General features: G+C 37.0%; 1 protein-coding gene and 1 pseudogene across 1 annotated transcript in view; both read right to left on the bottom strand.

Moving 5' to 3' along the window:
- Positions 1 to 20,076, bottom strand: part of KCNH8 (potassium voltage-gated channel subfamily H member 8) — a 267,106-nt gene that overhangs the window by 47,034 nt on the left and 199,996 nt on the right. The window contains exons 8-10 of the mRNA XM_036431582.2: positions 14,044 to 14,247; positions 7,247 to 7,446; positions 5,985 to 6,234 (exon numbers count right to left, since the gene is read on the bottom strand). Of these exons, the coding sequence (XP_036287475.1) occupies positions 5,985 to 6,234; positions 7,247 to 7,446; positions 14,044 to 14,247 (654 nt within the window). The remainder of the gene's footprint in view (positions 1 to 5,984; positions 6,235 to 7,246; positions 7,447 to 14,043; positions 14,248 to 20,076) is intronic.
- Positions 4,152 to 4,653, bottom strand: LOC118715718 (annotated as a pseudogene).

Here is a 20,076-nt window from a genome sequence, read left to right as displayed (position 1 = left end):
GTGAAAAGCTGAGCATTTAAAAATAATTGAATTACATTTAAGTATTATCTTCAAATTAATGTTAGATTTAAACCTTGAAATTGAGACTACATGGCAAAAGAAAAAAGACTAAAATCTCTGTTTATAGACAGTAGGTATGAACAGCCACATGGTGTTGAAGAATTCCAGTTTGATTCATTGCCATCACCAATACTGCTAAACTTGGACATTTCGTTTCTTTCACATTTTCTTTAGAAATCTAAAAACTCAACGTTGGGTACTGATGCCAGATATAAATACAGCCAGGATGCCTTGAATACAGAAACAATTTAAGTTCTGAATCTATAAGGAGAATTGATCATGATATACTTATCTTGCTACAACGAACATTGACATATTCTTTTAAGCAATTGTTATCTATAGAATCTTTAGGGTCATCATACTTTCATACCTTGAGCTACCACAGGATGAGTCTTTCAGCCACAATGACCAGTAATAAAAACAATACCATCATCTTGCCTAATGTGGCAGTCTAAGAAAGATTTCAATTTATTTAGTCACTCAATATTTATGAAATAATTGACATATGTGTGGGACCTCAGGTTGAGCGCTGGCACACAGGCACTGGTAATTAACAACATGAGTCTCCCTCTCAACAAGTTGAATGTCTTGTGGATTTCTCACTGTCTAGATTCAGGACCCAGATCTAAGTTTCTTAATTGCTTTGGGTTTTGTTATCCTTATTTCTGAAAGAAGAGAAAGATATCGGTGGTCCCATTACAGTCTACATTTTTCAGAATTCCATTATTGATGTTTGCTAATCAGTTATTCTTTCATTGGGGAAAAAGAGTTGATGAGATGCATTTACAAATCATCCAGGTAAGAGCAGTAACTTATGTTTAATTATAATTAGGCAGACTAATGCCATCTGTGAAGAGCACATTTATCAGTGCTTTGTTATTTTCTTTTAAACAACAATGAAGAAATTGGTGGGAAAAACACAACGGGACATGAAATGAAGGTGTACAAGGCAAACAAATTCTATCCCCATAAAGAATCCCTGCCTTCGTGTCAGCTGCCTCCCAGGCTTCAGATTAAGAAATGCCTTTGTGTATTGTTTGGATAGTGAGTTGTTTGAATAAGTTATGGCTTGACAGCTGTTTGGTGATAACTTCTTCCCTACATTATATATTCATTTTGTTGGCAGAGTGAACATGTATTAAATGTTGACAGATCAAATGTGAAGTCCTGTGTCTAAGTTTATCAAAGACAGTATTGATTTGAATTGGCCCTATAAGACAATATTCCCATAGGTAAAGTAAAAGAATTAACCTCTAGTGAAATAATGTTAACCACACAGAATATTAATCACTTATTATCTTTGTTTGGGTTTAGTTCCAGTATCACATACTATTGTTTAGAATGATCATGTGGCAATTTGCTTTTAAAACACTTTTGATAAGTTACATGGTAGCAGCAAATATGTGAAAATGTTAATCATGAAAAACACAATTTATGGAAGAAATTGGGGCCAGAAGAAAGAGACATTGGATGAAGTCTTTTAGCTGTAAGCAGATTTTTAAAAAAATAAGAAAATTCAATTGAATTATGTCTTATGAATAATGATAATTATATAGAAGCCATCAAATCTGTGCTATTGTGCCCTAATGTTATGGATGATACATTCATATTCCATTACTAGAATTGTTGCTAGTTACTAAATTAAAAAGCAAAACAAAAACAAAACAACTGCAATCATGGAAGTCCACATATGTTTTAAAATGGTGTATTGTTTTTGCTTACATGTTATAGCAAACCATAGGTTCTGGAAAAACACAGAGTAGGGCAAAAGTAGATTTACAGTTGTGATTATGTGAAAGAGTTTATTCTTATATTACTTGTTATTTATTGTACTAGAGGACTGGTGCATGAAATTTGCACAGGTGAGGGGGCAGGGATTGTCCAGCCTGCATTCTTTCCAATCTGGGACCCCTCGAAGGATATCCGACTATTTAGGCCCCATCCCACCAGGCAGTCGAACATCCCTCTCACAATCCAGGACTGCTGGCTCCCAACTGCTTGCCTGCCAGCCTTCCTGATTGCCCCTAACTGCTTCTGCCTGCCAGCCTGATCAGCCCCTAACCACTCCCCTGCCAGCCTGATTGATGTCTAACTGCTTCTCTGCCAGCCTGTTTGCCCCCAACTTCCTCCTCTGCCAGCCTGGTCACCCCTAACTGCCCTCCCTTGCTGACCTGATCACCCACAACTGTCCTCTATTGCAGGTCTGGTGCCTCCCAGCTGCCCTCCCCTGCTGGCCATCTTGTGGTGGCCCTCTTGTGTTAACATGGGGGCAGGATCTTTGACCACATGGGGACAGCCATCTTGTGTGTTGGAGAGATCGTCAATCTGCATATTACTCTTTTATTATAATAGATAGGATAGAGGCCTGGTACATGGGTGAAGGCTAGCTGATTTGCCCTGAAGGGTGTCCTAGCTCAGGGTGGGGGTTCCCTTGGGGTGTGGGGCAGCCAAGGTGAGGGGCTGTGGTGGTTTACAGGCTGGCCACACCCCCCCTAGTGACCCAAGAGGAGGCCCTGGTATCTGGGATATATTTATCTTCTACAATTGAAACTTTGTAGCCTGGAGCGGAGCCAAGCCTTCTGCTTGCTCTGTGGTGGCAGCCATTTTTATTGGGATTTATTTATCTTCTATAATTGAAACTTTGTAGCTTGGAGAGGACGTCTGGGCCGGCCAGGGCAGGTGGAAAGCTTGTCTTCCTCCATCTCTGAGGGAAACTCAAGCCTCCTGCTCTCTCCAGCTCTGTGGCTGCCATCATTTTTGTTGGGATTTATTTATTTTCTATTATTGAAACTTCTGGCAAGGGCAGGTGGAAAGCTTGGCTTCCTCCATTGCCAGGGAATCCCAAACCTCTTTCCTGCTCTTTCTGTGGCTGCAACCATCTTGGTTGGACTAATTTGCATACTCACTCCTGATTGGCTAGTGTGTGTGGCTTCTGGGTGTAGCAAGTGATGGCTTAATTTGCATATTACTCTTTTATTAGATAGGTGTTTTTTTTCTTCATACAGACAACTGTAGACCTACTTTTGTCCCATTCTATATAGATCCTTTTCAAAGCAGGCTATGTCAAAAGGCAGGCTGTAAAAGTTTTAGTGGTACTAAGGAAGTACAGGGAAAAGTATTTTATGATTAAAGTTAAGCGTTTGAAGCAAATTTAAAAATAACTGTCACTTTTTATTTAGATTCACAGAATGATAGAATGACTGGCCTTTAACTTCACAAAGTTGAGAAGTGGGCAGGAAAAGTGTTAAATTTTCTCTTAAGTAAAACACACCCATACTGAGCCTCGCTCTAGTAGTGATAATGAACTGGCCAGACTGTTAATCAATTCTTTGAGTTGCTATTCCATGTCTTTGTATGAAGGAATAAAACATGGTGAGTCAAGAATTGAGCTAGAACTTTGAAAGGCAAGCCCTACATTTCTTCTGCTAAGAGGTAAACTGAAGTTAACAGGAAGTGTAAGAAAAACATGGGTATTCACCATTTACTACCCTCCATCTCTTCACCTAACTGGGGAGAATCACACCAACCTAAGAGGGTTGCAAGGTTTAAGTTGGGTAATAGACATAAAACACCCAGCTCACATTAAGAATTAAATAAGTATTAGTATTTTTCTTTCTTCCAAATTCTATTCTACCTTGAAGCTTACTGGCTAGAATCCAGAGTCTGCAGGTTTACAATGATTGTAGAGAAAAAGAGGCATTAGTTAGAGGTAGAAAAACCAAGCATAATAACTTTTATGAGGGCTTATTCTTTTAAAAAATATTTTTATAGAGAGAAGAAGGGAGAGGGAGATAGAAACATTGACCAGCTGAGCCCTCTACTCATGACTGAGCCCACCACCCAGGCATGTACCCTGACTGAGAATCGAATTGTGACTTCTTGGTTCACAAGTTAATACTCAACCACTGAACTATACCAGCTGGGCAATGAGATCTTATTCTTTGTTGTTGTTGTTGTTTAATCGGGTTCTTATAAGAAATTCAGAACACCAGTTTGTGAGGATAAAGCCCATTGGTGAGAGCGAAGAGAGGATCATCTTTGATTTCTTGCAGAATCTGTGAATCCACACCTTGTGCTGTTCTGTAGCTGCTTCAGGAAACCACCTTCTTGCCTCTGTGGTGCCCAGTGAGGATGATCAGAATGGTCCCAGGAGGGATGCTGGCCCGAAATCTCCTTACATGCTGACTAAAGGGTTTCTTGCCATGGCTCAATAGCGTTCGAGGCACATCTTCAGTAGGATCACATCTAGGCATTTTGTGGAGTTGAACCACTTGGGTACCATCATTCTTGTCGCCACCAACTGGTTTTGTGACAGTAGCAAGAACTTTCTTTTTCTTTTCAATCCTGGATTTAACTGCTGAATACTTCCTCTTGTACATGGCCTTTCGGGAACACATAGTCGGTAATATCTGCCAATTCCTCTGCTGAGGAAGGGATTTTGGCTGCAGCGGGTCTTCCCCTTCTTAGGTCCCGTAACTTTGTGGCCATCATTAGCCTTCTTGGCTTCAGGCTTCTTCTTCTTAATATCTGGCTTCTCAGTTTTCTTTTCACCCACCATCTTGCAAGATGGGAAAGAGAACTAAGGTCTGAGAGCTTACTCTTTTTTACAGAGAGGAAGGGAGAGGGATAGAGAGTTAGAAACATCGATGAGAGAATCATCGATCAGCTGCCTCCTGCACACCCCCTACTGGGTATGTGCCCGAAACCAAGGTACATGCCCTTAACCAGAATCAAACCCGGGACCTTTCAGACTGCAGGTCAACGCTCTATCCACTGAGCCAAACCTGTTTTGGCTTAATGCATAATCACTTTTGAGCTACTTCTAGCACAGATAAAACTTAATGTTCATGTTCTTCTCTGAATTATTTCTCCACAAAGATACTTGAATGGCCTCTTAAAACTGACCAGCCATTTTACCAAGGGGCAGTTATGCATCATGATTAATAACCTGGCTTCAGAAGTCAGAAAGAATTACATTATTTTTCTTATCACAGTATTATCCCTGTCCCGCGCCCTTATTTGAGGTTTTGCCTTGTGCAGTTGCAGTTACACGCGATCAACTGTGGTCTGAAAAAATTAAATGGAAATTTCCAGAAATAAGCTGATATTAAGCTTTAAACTGTGCGCCAGTCTGAGTAGCAAGATGAAGTCTCATTCTCTCCCACCCAGGATGAGAATCATACCTTCATCCAGCATATCCATGCTGTATATGCTCCCTGCCTGTTAGTAAATTATGGCTGTCTTCATGATTAGATTGACTGTCACTGTTTCCCAGGGCTTGTGTTGAAGTAACCCTTATTTTAATAATGACCCCAATGTGCAACAGTAATGATGCTGGCAAAGACAAGCCTTAAAGTGAAACAGTAGAAGTTCTCCACTCAACAAGGCGGGGGAAATCATATGCTAATATTGCTAAACTCTTGGGTAAGAAGAAATCTTCTTTCTATGGAATTGTAAAGGAAGAAAAGGAAATTTGTGCTAGTTTTGCTGTTATACCTCAAACTGTAAAAGTTATGGCCACGGAGTGTGATAAATGCTTAGTTAAGATGAAAAAGGCATCAAATTTGTGGGGAAAGACATGAATAGAAATATATGTGTATTTCTGTAGACATCCACTGGGGGTCTTGAAACATATCCCCTTGGGTAACGGGGACTATTTACTACCTGTTATACTAAAATACTATTTATTCATTTGTAAATGGGAGCTGGATTTTTAGCAAGAATCAAATAATATGTTGGATATACCACTTAACATAGTATAAACTCAATATGTGGTTTAAACCCATATGAAGGAAAATCCTGAGTCTACCTATGCAGCCACAATTTTCTTAATCTATGGCAATCCCTCCCTTCCCCAACCCTCATTTCATCTCTAACTTATGATCCAGAGTAGAATTTTATGGAACTTTCAACTTTGGACCTACCAAGAATAGCGAGCACCATGCTGTCTTTAAGAACTTCCATGGAGCCCGAGCATACAAAGTAGATGGCCTGCAGAGCATCTCCTTGACGCAGCAGATACTCGCCCGGAGCACAGAAAGAGGTTTTAATGTGTAGAGACAGAGACCTGAGACAGCCCCGGCTGGCACACTCAAAGAGGGACAACTGTAAGATTTCCTTGTTCAAGTGCATAGTGATGTCAGAACGCAGCTCATCTGGAAAGTCTTTCAGAAGCTGCCAAAAAAGATGAAAGAGAAAAATCAAGTTGGGGTAAGTCTAAGTTATTTGCTTTGCAAGTCAATAGGGATGTTCTTCCCATTGTTTGACCAACCAGAATGCAGAAGAGGAAATATCAATATGTATAGTCCTGGAGAGAGTTTTCAATGACTGTGACCCCAGTTATGTGCTCCTGAATTACAAGCTGATAAGAAGATTAGAGAAACACAATAAACGAATAAATAAAAGATTCTAGAATGAAACCATACAGCTCATTGTGACTTGCTTCTCACAAAGACTCAACTCCAGGCAGAAGTTATGTAATATGGTGTCACGATTATAGGAAGAGAGAAGAAATAAAATAATCACATAAAAAATGTTGATTACTGGTATGGTGGTGATGGTGGTGGGTAGTTGGTGGAATGTTTGCTTAATTTATATAACTTTTTTTTTTTTTTTTTTTTTTAATATACAGTGTGGTGGTCTGGGGTATTTCTGGATGTCCACAGCTAACACCTTTGCTGAAAAGCATGTTTGTTTGTTTTTTTGTTTTGTTTTTACTTTGTTGGTTTTAAATGCAAACATTCATTTAATTAATCTAATACAGGGTGGAATAGGTTTACAGTTGGGAGTATATAAAATACAAAGTTTATTATGTACTATTTATTAATTATTATATTATTTTTTATATAAACAACTTCAAACCTACTTTTGTCCCACCCTGTATTCCAAATTATACCATTCAACTGCCATAAGAATTGGTTCCTTTCAAAGCAGGTTAAAAAAAATGAAAATCAATCCACCTTGTTGACTAAACTAGCAAATTAATATAAGTCACTGGTCAATCTAAAATAGCATCGTGGAAACATAAGCCAAGGCAGATGGAAGAAGATGGATTGGGTTTTTAGAGGATTTAAAAAATAAAGAGATAAAGAAGTTGGTAGGTGTGTCTTTCACTTCTGAGACCTAGCCAAAAGCACCTTGCCTTTACCTTCTGCCTGAAAATGTCAACATGAGAAATGAACATTACCTCATTGGAATCTATTCCATTGTTGACTGACCAGGTTGTTTGGAAATATTCGAGCATCCTCTGCTTGAGCTGCTGGGGCAGGTGATGGACACGTATGAAGTCCTTCAGATCCTTAGTTCTAGTGTGATAGAGGGACCATCTGGAGTACATCCTCTGTATGATCGCCGTCACATTTCCAAACACCAAGGCATGCATCAAGGCTGAAGAGAAAAATGCCACATAGAATGGGAGATAAATATGGAGGAGGAGCTAATCCCTTACGTCTATATTTACTGTTTGTATATCCTATGTTAGAGCAGAGTTTGCTTATGTGGCCACATTGATACAGCCTTTTGATACAAACATATTGGTCATGAGGTGCATCCTGATGCAGTCATTTTGATTCTATATGACTTGATCAGACTAAAAGTATTAAAAAAAATAATATGAAAAATAAGCCAAAACCGGTTTGGCTCAGTGGATAGAGTGTCAGTCTGCAGACTGAAAGGTCCCGGGTTTGATTCCGGTCAAGGGCATGTACCTTGGTTGTGATTGATAATTTTCTCTCATTCATGTTTCTAACTCTCTATCTCTCTCTTTTTCTCTCTGTAAAAAATCAATAAAATATATTTAAAAACAAAACAAATAACAACAACAAAAAATGCACTGCAACATCTCTGAAGACTGAATGATTAAAAAAAAAGAAGAAGAAAGAAAGAAAAAGAGAGAAAAATAAGCCTCTTTGACCCACACTTCATCTGTTATCTGCCATTCTGGCTATGACATATATTTTATTTTGTACTTGATTCACATCTGTATTACTTTAGTTATGTATAATGTAATAACTATGATGAAAGTTTAATAATTCATAAAATTAGCTTTAAAGTTATAGTTTAATAGTTTTTTATTGTAATAACAAACACACTTAAAAAATAAGTCTATTTATAATCTTTCTAAATTTTCGAAAAATGGAATGCCTTCCAACAGGCCAAAAAAGTATCATGAAAAGTGTTTTATCACTAACAATTCACTGTGGAATGGTTCTTAGTGAATTCTAAATAGAGTTTTATTCCATATGGTTTTAGAAACACAAGAGTTTTGATGCTTAAATATTTTATTTGAAAGAAGAAACTCCTATTTATGATAAATACTCAGTAAAGAAAAGAACTGATTCTGTTCCAAGTCAAAGAAATCAAACACCGATTTCAGGCTCTGTTAATACTTACGAGCTAAGGGTTTGGAAGCCCTGCCATCTGTAAAAATATGTAATTGTCTTTTATGGAGATTAAACTGAATACTGAGAACAACTTTATTTCATTTATTTTAACATTGCTTTCCTTAATTATGTGTATGATTTTAACTTTGCTTTGCTTAATTATAATGTGTGTAAAGCACTTAAAGTAAAAGAAGTAATATGTTCAGATTATTTAGCATCTTAATTGTACACTATCAATAAAATGAATTACTGGATTAATTGTAGCATTCATAAGTGTTGTGGGTAAGTACTCGTCTGAGTCACCATAATTTCAAAGTCTCATTTCAACGTAGAAAAATGCTTCTAATTTAAGTAGTTAAAAAAGAAAACCCTAGCTCTCAGTTTTTCAGTTTCCAAAGTTATTATTGCCTCTTTGTCACTGGTTATAATTTTCACATTGGCAAAGAGTGTGTGAAAGTGTCAGGCCAAATCATTCCATCTGCTATGAAAGTTTGACTCGAACTAACTTCTCTATCCAGGTCAGTTTGGGAAAGATTTTCTTTTTACTCCTGGCAGAGTTGATGCATATGATTCTTTAAGTAGGATGCTAGGCCTGCTGCTGAGTCTGTGGGAGGCTCTTTTTCTTTTTGTAGGAGTTTTACATAAAATGTATTTTGTAAAATCTCATCTTAATAGCAGGTCTTTGAAGGAACCCCATTAATTGGGATCTAGAAGATTCTTCTCTCTTTTTCTCTGTTCCTTCCCCCAGCTGCTCTCCCTTTCCCCATTTGTTCCATTCGTCTCCCTCCCTTATTTCTTCCTACTTCTCTGGATTTGGGGCAATATTGCTTTCCTGAAGTATAATGTCATTGCTGATTTCTTTTTATTATTCCCCCTCTTCACAAATTCTTTACTGAAGCAGAGAAAGGTAACTTTGCAGTGGGAAAAGCCTGACAGACGAATTGTCTAAGTCAATATCATCAGTAATCAGACAAACATATTATTTTCATATTACTCATTGAAAAGGACACATCATCGCTTCTCTGGTATCCTGATAGAAATGCATAACCTGGATTTATTTATGAGAAACCATCAGACAATCCCAAATTGAAGGACCTTCTACAAAAGAACTAGTTTATCATCTTCAAAAGCGTCCAGGTCATGGAAGTTAGGCAAAGCCTAAGGAATTGATGTTCTAGATTAAAGATATATGATAATTCAATGCAGTGCAGGAAACTGGATTGGATTGGAGGTGAGAGGATAGCTCTAAAGGACACGATTAAAACAACTGGTGAAATTTGCATATATACCCTATAGAATAGTTCAACGCAAACTATGTATAGCCCTTGTTGCTGATTTTTTTTTGCCAAATACTTGCCAGTGTCTTCAGATTCTACATGGAACTTATTTTCTGCTGTTATAAAAAGAGACCAGAGTTTAGCCTTTGGGTAATCTTAGCTGCCCTCCTTTTCTCTCCCACCTATTCATTGCCCTGGAATTTTCCTCTCTGCTACAAGTACACTGGGTTATGGTGGCAGATGGGAGAGAAAACAAGAGTGAGAACAGTTTCCTAAATGATGAATTTAAATGGCAATGTAAAGACATCTTAACAACAACCTGAGTTTGTAAACACCATAGCCCATATGGGCCCAATAAAACGATTTCAGGATGAGCATATATAGGATGAGCCAACTTGAGGAAAGCCTTGACTTAAGAGTTTCACTCTACTTTATTCGTAGCAACAATGCCTCATCTCAACTGGACAAGTCCTCAGTGATGAGTCATCTTCACTAAGAAGCTTTATCTAACCTCAGAGGTTGAGTCAATGGTCTCATTGATTGGGGCTAACTTATTTTATGACCATTAGGCAACCATTACTAAGTATAATGAAAGGACTTTTAAAGGCATGGAAAAATGTTCTCCATATATTTTGTTTGGTGGCAAACATGCATAATTGAGATTAATGTCTGAGAAAATAGAGGCATCCTAATATATAAAAATGTCTGAGAAAATAGAGGCGTCATAATATATAAAAATATATAAAAATCCTAATATATAAAAAATATGAATATTCTCTGCCATCCCAGTTTCTCTTTAGATACTTACATAATTTCAATTAATAAATTTTATAAACCCTCTTCTAGATAGCTACACAAGTGGAGTTCTATTTTAAAACTGCTTTTACAATTTTTATGCATTTTTGGGTTGTCTGCTCTTTTCTTGTTGACTTGCAAAAGTTCTCTAATGTGATAGCTAAGATATAAGATTCCTGTCAGATGTTTGCAAATATCATCCATCCAGTGGTTTGCCTCTTCACACTCTTACTAAAGTGTTTTGATAAACAGAAGTTCAATTTAGCAATCTTTCTCTTATGATTAAGGGCTTTTTGTATCATGTTTAAGAAACCTTTGTCAAATCCAAAGTCATAAAAATTATTCTCTTAAGTTTAAGAAACCTTATTGTTTTCTCTTTTACATTTAGATAAAAACTTATCTAGACATAATTTTATAGTACAGGTTTTAGAGTTTCATGTAAATTTGACTCAGTAACATTCCTTGAGAATATCATCATTTCCCCTTTCCATTGCAGTGTCTCCTGTGCTATAAATAAAGCATGGGCCTGTTTTTACACTATCTTGTATTCCACTGGCCTATTTATCAATTCCTGAGCCAACACCATATGTTGTTTATTACTGTAACTTTCTAATAGATCTTGATATCTGTAGCACAGATCTTCATTTGTTCTTTATAATTGTGTTGACTAATTTTAGCTCTGCATTACTACTGATTTTTAGGAACAGCTTGTCACTGTTCACACACACACACACACACACACACATATATATATACACACACACACACAAACACACATTTCCTGAGATCTTTATTGGGACTGCAGTGAATCTTTAGATTAATTGCATACAACTAGTATCTTTTTAATATTGAGTCTTAAAGCTATCACCATTGCATATCCTTCCATTATTTTATATCATTTATAAACTTTCTCATTAATGTTTTGTAGTTTCCTATGTAGGTAGTATTGCACATTTTAATCATTTATATCCTTTCAAATCTTATAACTATTAGTTTTGCCACTTACAATTGAGCACTGGTTTTGCACCCAGATAATTTGTTCAATAAGCGTTTAACAAATGACAAAGTGAGGTTATCCAATTATTCCCCTTATCTTTAGGTTTTGTGGCCAGCATAGCGCCTGTTTTTAGTGAACAGCAGGAATACTTTATCCCTTAACAATTTATGACTCAGAGTCACTCACAATAAGGTAGGTGGATCAATAGAGAATAATTTTAATTATTTAACAGGTCCTTTGAATGTCAAATTAGTAGGTTAAGCCTTAAGCATTTGAGCATTTCCCAAAATTTCCACCAGGAATAGAAGAAACATGGGCAAATATTGAATAAATATAGACTGTGTTTATTTGAAAAATGATTGTCATTTTGCTAGGCTGAAAGATGGGCCATGAAGCATGGCAATTATGAATGTCGTAATACTGGGTATTAAACAGCCGCCAGCGGGTCTGGCACAGGGTAGCTCTTCAGAAAATGAGAATTCCTGTTCTCTGCTCCCCAGACTATTACTACCACACATCAGCCAAGAGCCTGTGACAATCACTGCGGTCTCAAAATGCTACTTCAGCAAGCACTGCCTTTCCAAGAAATTCTTCTGATCCATGGCCCTCGTTTCTCACTGCTTCTGAACTTCCTAAGTGATTTGGCACTTAGCAATCACTGCCTGGTATCCTTAAGATTCTTTCCAAAGCCCAGTTGGCATGGCTCAGGGGTCATGGTTCAATTCCCAGTCAGGGCACATGCCTGGGTTGTGGGCTTGATCCCTCGTGTGGGGCACATAGGAGGCAGCTGATTAATGATTCTTTCTCACCATTGATGTTTCTATCTCTTTCTCCCTCTCTTTCCTCTCTGAATAAATAAAAATATGTTTTTTTAAAAAAAACCCAAAACTCTTCCTACACATTTCAGCCTCTCTCTTCCAAACTGGATCATAAGATTCTTGAAGGGTCTGTTTTATGCATTTTTTATTTCACCATAAGTTGGATCACTCTATTTAAAGTAAGGAAGCTGGTAGGAGCCATCCTTGATTATAAGGTTCGAAACTCAAAGTGAAACATGGGATTAAAGCCAGGAAGAGAATATAAATTAACAGGCTTTGGGGAGAATACTGTGGGACAATACATAGTAATAGAACACTGGTCTAAGAGGATTGCTTGCTTCTTCTAGATAGACATCCACATCTCCTACTGCTGTTGACAGCAGTCTTATAATTCAGTTATTTTCCATTTATGTATTTAAAGACAGATAAGTATTCTTCTGGGTTCACACACCTTGCCTTTGTTACTTACTGGTTGAAAAGCATTGGGAAAGTTACTTTATTTCTCCAAGCTTTGTCATCTGAAAAATTGTGGATAATAAGAGTATCACTCCTGTATTATTTAGGAGGTTCAGAAAAGAGAATGATACTGAATACTTCAACAAGAGGGAATTTACTGTAGAGAGGTTGTGTTCCCTGGTGTTGGAAGGCTGAATGAGCAAAAAGAGTGGAAGGGAAACATGGCTATAACTGAAGGACGGGGCATCTGCCCTTGGAGCTGGGTAAACAAAGGGATCAAACGGGATGATTGGAATGTAGAAGCCCAGAGGAAGAACTGTGAGGAGCCACAAGAACCAGGGCTCTGACTTTGGATGTGGGGGCACTCCCACCAGATGCCGGGGTCTCTGAGAAGGCCCAATGGCACGGGGGTGGGGGAGTATCTGAAAAGGCGTATGGTTGGAAATGTTTGCTGCTGATTGAGAGGCCTTCCACCAGGTTCATCATACACATCAGAATCCAGAGGCCCCTTCTCCCTTCCTCCTGCTTTTCAGTCTCCCTCTGGCTCCCCCTACTGGCAGAAGTAACTAAAATTGGCTGGCAAAGAAGAATGAAGTTTGTTGAGTCCAAATCCCAGCATACAAAGCAGAGTACAGAAAGTACATTCTGTTGCACCTACTGTCTATTTCATAAATGGGATAATAATAGTGCTCAACCTTAGATTTGCCTTAATAACTACTTAGCATATGTGGTTGAAGCATTTAGCACAGAGAATGCAGCACAGAAACAATAAATGTTAACTAATTATTATCATATTGGTGTTTTTATGTTGTTTTTATTTTTAGTTAAGTGATCTACCAAACATCCTTAACTTATTCTATTAGTATTAATAAAATTTGATAAGATGGATCTGTTTGGGACTATAAAATGGAGTTCCCTGTAATTTAAACTTAGGTCATTCACAAACACGGTGTTGGGGTGGGGGTGGGGTGGGTAAAGAGCATTGAGAGAAAACGAAGTGCTTGCCCTTCTGAAATCAGCCATCAGGTACATGGTTTCTTCTTCATCTGCCCAGAAAATAGAACTCTTTGACATCACAGGCTTTCATTGCTAATCTCTACGTGTATTACAATGTTTGTCACTGATTGCTTACATAGTGACATTTAATTTCTTTTAGACTCTACCCATATGAACCAAGATATTTCTTTGTGTTTTAGGACAGAGCAACAGTTTGGCGGACACTTATTGATTCCTTGGCCTAAACGAAGAGTTTCCCTTACCACCGATCAGCATGGTGCAGATGGAGAAGATCTTTTCTGCATCGGTATTGGCAGAGACATTCCCAAACCCAACGCTGGTGAGGCTGCTGAGCGTGAAGTACAGGGCTGCAATGTAGGCACTTCGGATCGACGGGCCCCCCAAGGTGCTGTTGCCGTTGCCGTAGTACGGAGACTCCAGTCTCTTTCCCAACTCATGGAGCCAGCCTGCAACAGAAAAAAGAATGAGAACTGAAACTCAAAAGGTAAAGTGTCAGTATTAACACATGGCCTAATGATAATGAACATTTAGGGGGTGCACGGATTTGCTGAGGAGAAGGAAGTTAAAGGTAAGGAATTAGATTTCATTGCTATAACAGCAAAAACATCACTTTATTAAACTGTTATATGTAATAAAGCAGAGAAATACGCATTCAAGAGTGGATCCATGGTCAAAGCTAAACAGGTGACTTTAATGTAAGAGACGATCTGTGGAGACCTCAAATAGCATTGCTACTCTCAGTAACAGTTGTATATTTCATTAGTGGTAAAGCTAATTTCTCAATTGGAATTTTAAGAGACAAGAAGGTCAAGTACATGCTTTTTCAAAATTTTAAAATTTTATTAAATTTATTGGTGTGACATCAGTTAATACAACCATATAGGTTTCAGAAGTATAGCTCAATAATATAATGTCTGCATATTGCATCATGTGCTTAACACCCAAAGTCTCTTTTTGTTCCCATTTATTCCCCCTTTGCTCACTTTCACCTACCCCACCCCCTTTCTCTCTGGCTATCACCATACTTTTGTCTCAGTCAATGTGTCATATATATATATATGTGTGTCATATATATATATATATATATATATATATATATATATATATATATATATGTGTGTGTGTGTGTGTGTGTGTGTGTGTGTGTGCATGTATATAATATTATAATTTTTTGCTTAGTTCCTTTATTTTTTCACCCAGCCCTCTAACCACCCTCCCCTATGGCAGCCATCAATCTGTTCTGTTTCTATTTTATTTAAACTATTTTGTTTATTAGATTCCACATGCAAATGAGATCATATGATATTTGTCTTTCTTTGACTCGCTTATTTCACTTAGCATAATGATTTCCAGGTCCATCCATGCTGTTGCAAAAGGTAAGATTTTCTTTTTTATGGCTGAGTAGCATTCCGTTGTGTAAATGTACCACAGTTTTTTTATCCACTCATCTACTGATGGGCACTTGGCCTGCTTCCAAATCTTCGCTATTGTAAATAGTGTTTCAATGAACATAGGGGCGCATATATTCTTTTCAATCAGTGTTTGAGTTTCTTCAGATATACTAGTATTCCTAGAAGTGAAATTGTTGGGTCAGAGGCAGTTTCAGTTTTAATTTTTGAGGTAACTCCATACTGCTTTCACAGTGGCTGGGGCCATCTGTATTCCCACCAGCAACACACAAGGGTTCTCTTTTATCCAATATTTATTGTTTGTTAATTTATTGCTGATAGCCATTCTGACAAGTGTGAGGTGGAATCTCATTGTGGTTTTTAAATTTGCATTTCTCTGATGATTAGTGACATTGAGCATCTTTTCTTATGTCTATTGGCCATCTGTCTGTCCTTTTTGGAGAAGTGTCTATTCAGATCCTTTGCCCATTTTTAAATTGGATATTTTTTTTTTTTTTGGTGTTGAGTTGTATAAGTTCTTTATGAATTTTGGATATTAATCCCCTTATAAGATATAGCATTGGTGAATATGTCCTCCCATTCTGTGGGTTGTCTTTTCATTTTGTTGATGGTTTCCTTTGCTGTGAAAAAAACTTTTTAGTTTGATATAGTTCCATTGTTTGTTTATTTTTGTTTGGGCTGATATGTAGTTGTCTTACAAGTGTCAGCTCATATTAACCTTTCTAAGGAAGCCTTTTCTGTAATTTCATCCTACTGTTTGGGGGTAGATAGGAAAACTGCACAAATAAGAGGCACCTATATAGTACTGGATGCCTCTCCCTACAACTGGGTGTATGTGTCAAAATCTGTCAAATTGAATGACTTAAATATGTGCAGTTTATTGCATGTAAATTATAGTGTCATAAATCTGTAAAAAGCTACATTAATAAAGGTGGGAAATAGTAAGTATGATATTAATAATAGAATGTAAACACAACACAAATGTTACTTTATAATTAGAAATATTTTGCCTTCTAAGATTTTATATTTTATAGTACTCGTACTCTTCTTTTCTCTCTCTGTATGTGTATGTTACAAAACACTATGACATTTCAGCTCAATCTATAGGATTCATAAGACTTTCGTTAAGGGATGCTACTTACTGACCACTACTTTCTTATAAACCCTTCATTTAATGGATGCCCAAGAAGAGATGAAGTCATTACACTTATTCAATAGTAATAATGTTGTCATTATCAACTAAAGGTAGAAATTATGGAACTGGTAATTAAAATGCAAATTTGAAACACTAGGAATTTCTTGAGACCAAGGAAAAATGCTTGTACTGTGTCCTATTCATCCTGCATCCCCAGAGAAGTGATTCTCAGCCTTGATCTTGCCTTAGAAACATCTAATGGGCTTGTTGAACAGAGCCAGCTAGCCAGGTCCCATGCCTGGAGTTTCTGGTCCAGTACATGGGGGAGGATGGGGAGATGGGCTGAGAATTTCCCACATGATGTTGATTTTGCAGATTTAGGAGATCACGTGTCAAAAATTACTGCTCTAGAACAATGGTTCTCAGTATTGACTGCAGCTAGAACAGCTTTTTAAAAAATCCACTGCTCAAGTGCCACCTCTATTAATTGAATAAAAATTCCCAGTGGCCTATACTTTTTTTTCTTCTTTTTTAAGTTCCCCAATATACTCTGGGTCTTTTTCTTAGAACATGAAGAGAGAATTTAGAACCTCTATTCCAGTACTCAGTAAAACACCTGACAAAAGTAGAATTTAGTAAATGTTATTTTAAAAAGTGAAAGAATTAATGAATGGATAAAATGGTTCTTGCCCTCTGTGTAGTGCAAGTAATAGGACAATATTGATGCAATGTAGCAACACGTGTGGATTTTTAAATTTGTACTAGATTTATTCATAAAGTATAATGACTATATGTTTGGATGATAGAGAAAAATTATAAAATGTTCAGTTATACATTATAAAAGATAATGCCATTAGTAACCCATGACCACTTATGTTGCCTGTTAATGTTTTATGAAAGGATAAAGTCTAGATTCAAACACAGATTTACATATGGACATTTCCATTTATAGGATGTAGGACTGTCTAACTTCTTTTAGTTTCATTTTTCTCATTTGTACAGAGTCACTATTTAAACCACTGTTACTGGCAGAGGTTTAGTGCATGATATCTCCCTCCCCCCTTTCTTCTGATACTTAAATTAGAACAGAGAAAGCACCGATTTCAGAAAGGCAAGAGAAAATATGAGACTAGCAGTGCATTAGAATGGAAAAAGAAGGTGCTGACTAAATGTAATGTATTTGGTAGAACCTCGGGTTGGCATGTGACACAAGCTAGCATTTCTAACTAATAGAAATGAGAGGGAGAAAATCCAGGTGACAGTAGTTCTTAAAATTTGGAAAATTTTACACCCATTGGTGAATCTGAAGAAAACCTGGTCCTTTTCTTAGAACAAAGTACATGGGATAACACAGGCATGATTTTGTGTGTTTTTCAAGGCCTCTTGAAGTCCTTTCATAAATGTCTGGTCCAAAGATTCAGAGTAGAAAGCTCTGCTCTAGAATTTTAAGTGAGGGGATGGAGGAAGTGATAAAGTATGATTTGGTAACTTAGTTTAATCTTTTATGGAAAAAGATTTGGAAATAAAAGCAACAGTCAAGATTAAAGAGAGATCACAAAAGCAAATCAACGGTGTGCATTAAAAGCATTACTGAGATATAGATATGTATACATGCACTGTGGATAGAAAGATGAGACACAGGTAAAATCAAGAAGCAGAGATGACATCTGAATATATCATTGTACTCAGGATGGAGATTTCTGCAGAGCAGTGCTCTTCTATGCACTTGACCTAAGCCTTGTCAAGTATGGACAACTGTGGGATGCCGAATGGCTGTGCATTGGCTATTTCTCATGTGTCTTTTGAGTTGTGCTCTAAAAGGGTGTCACATTTCTGCTAGACAAACAAGTGATTAGAGGAGCTGTCTCTTTGTCCCACATTGGTCATTCCTGCTAATCAGTGGGTAGTCTGAGCAGCTGAAAAATGTTATTTTGCCCAGAGAGTAAATATTGCACGACCTAATTTTTGTTTTAGTTGATGCATAGAGAGGAACAAAACCCCATGATAAAGCCACTGCTTCCTCTCAGTTGAGTCAGCTATACAATTAGACCATGAATTACCAACTGGACCCATCTATTGATGTTGAGCTGAATGAAATTGTTCTTACTTCTGGAATCCAAGCTTTTCTCATTTAAATAATAAAATTATTTAACCAGCACATTTGGTTAAACTCCTCAGTTGGAACAAAAGTGACACATTTAAGAATTTTTTGAATCAAATTAGTTTTTATATAATTTGATCTCCTTAATAAAATAGGATAAGAGTTCATGTTAGGACATACAGATAATATTCTCACTCCATCCCTGTTCATTTACCTATCTGTGAAACTGTCTCAGAAGTGATTCAGGGAGCAAAACATAGACAAATAGCAGACCTACTTTTGTTGATACCTTTTATTTCTAGTTAACTGTCCTATTTTTAGAAACATCTTGTTTTTTAAGAATGGTTGCTACTAAACTGTGTTATAACTGATGGAGCAGAGCAATAATGCTGCTAAAAAAATCTGGTGACATGGAAAGGAGGTAACACCCACAAATCCGGGGCCTGGCTCTGTGGGCTAAATAAAACTTTTTCACAGAACAGCTCGTCTGAAATGAGAACACATGTTCCACTGTCACAAGACAACATGTCACTGTACTATACAAAAGAAGCAATTTCACCAATTTGGAAGTCACTTTTTTTTTTTTAATGCTGAAGAAACTCGTCTCTAAATGAAGGGATGTCCTAGAACATCCCTCTGTCTGCTCCTGTTCAAAAATTTTTTTTCCTACAGAAGATTTTGAAGGAACAAAAGCACACACAACATAAAGTAGAATCTAAATATACTGAATACACTGCCATCTGAAAAAAAAAGATATAAAAGAATCCCATCATTACTAAAATAGATTAAGTGAATAAAAGAGAAGATTTGTGAAATAAATATCAATTTCAAAGATACAATGATTCTTAATGACCATGCCCAGAAGAGCCTGTAATTTGGCATGATAATTCAATCCATTGCATACTTATCCTGAGCTCAGTATTTTGCTAAATTACCTACTTTAACTCTAAAATAAGTCTCTTATTTTACTCATTAGGCTTCCTACAATAATATACTTACTTTTACTGTGCATGTCTGTGTATGCAGTTTCTATAGGCATGAACTGCTTTCTACAACAGAAATGTCCCTGAAAAATTTAGTTTGTATTAGCAGTCGGTAAACGAACAGATATTTTAGGCTTAATGAAAGAAATAGAAGCAGGTTATTTAGGGAAAGCCCATGGTTGAATCTCTTTGGTCATACAAGATACTTCAGTAATATGAGAAACCATCCGGTAAAATATAAGCTTCTTAAATCAGTAGTATATGTGTATATAAAGTCGTGATTGTATGAATAGAAAAAAAGGAAAGCATCAGCACATGCGTAATCACATCTATAATTCAAAATAGTGTTTTATTTAATTTGGTATGAATGAACCAATTTCATAGGGTTTAATTAGAAGCAAGAATGGAGCACGTGTTAGGGTTTTCTCGTTTAGGTTGGCATACAGATAACACTTGACTGAGTTCTTCCTGTGTTCCAGACTCTGTTAGGATGACACATCTTTCATCTCATTTATGTGCACTAACCCTATGGAATAGGTACAATTATCACCCATATTTTAACTCATTACTTCCTTAATCATTACAATAATTTAGAAATTATCATCCCTGAGAGATTGAATGACTTGTTCACAATAACAGTGCCAGGA

The sequence above is a fragment of the Pipistrellus kuhlii genome, unplaced genomic scaffold (assembly GCF_014108245.1).
Source record: "Pipistrellus kuhlii isolate mPipKuh1 unplaced genomic scaffold, mPipKuh1.p scaffold_m20_p_11, whole genome shotgun sequence".
In the NCBI taxonomy this organism is placed as follows: domain Eukaryota; kingdom Metazoa; phylum Chordata; class Mammalia; order Chiroptera; family Vespertilionidae; genus Pipistrellus; species Pipistrellus kuhlii.
This window is presented reverse-complemented; position numbering and strand designations above follow the sequence as displayed.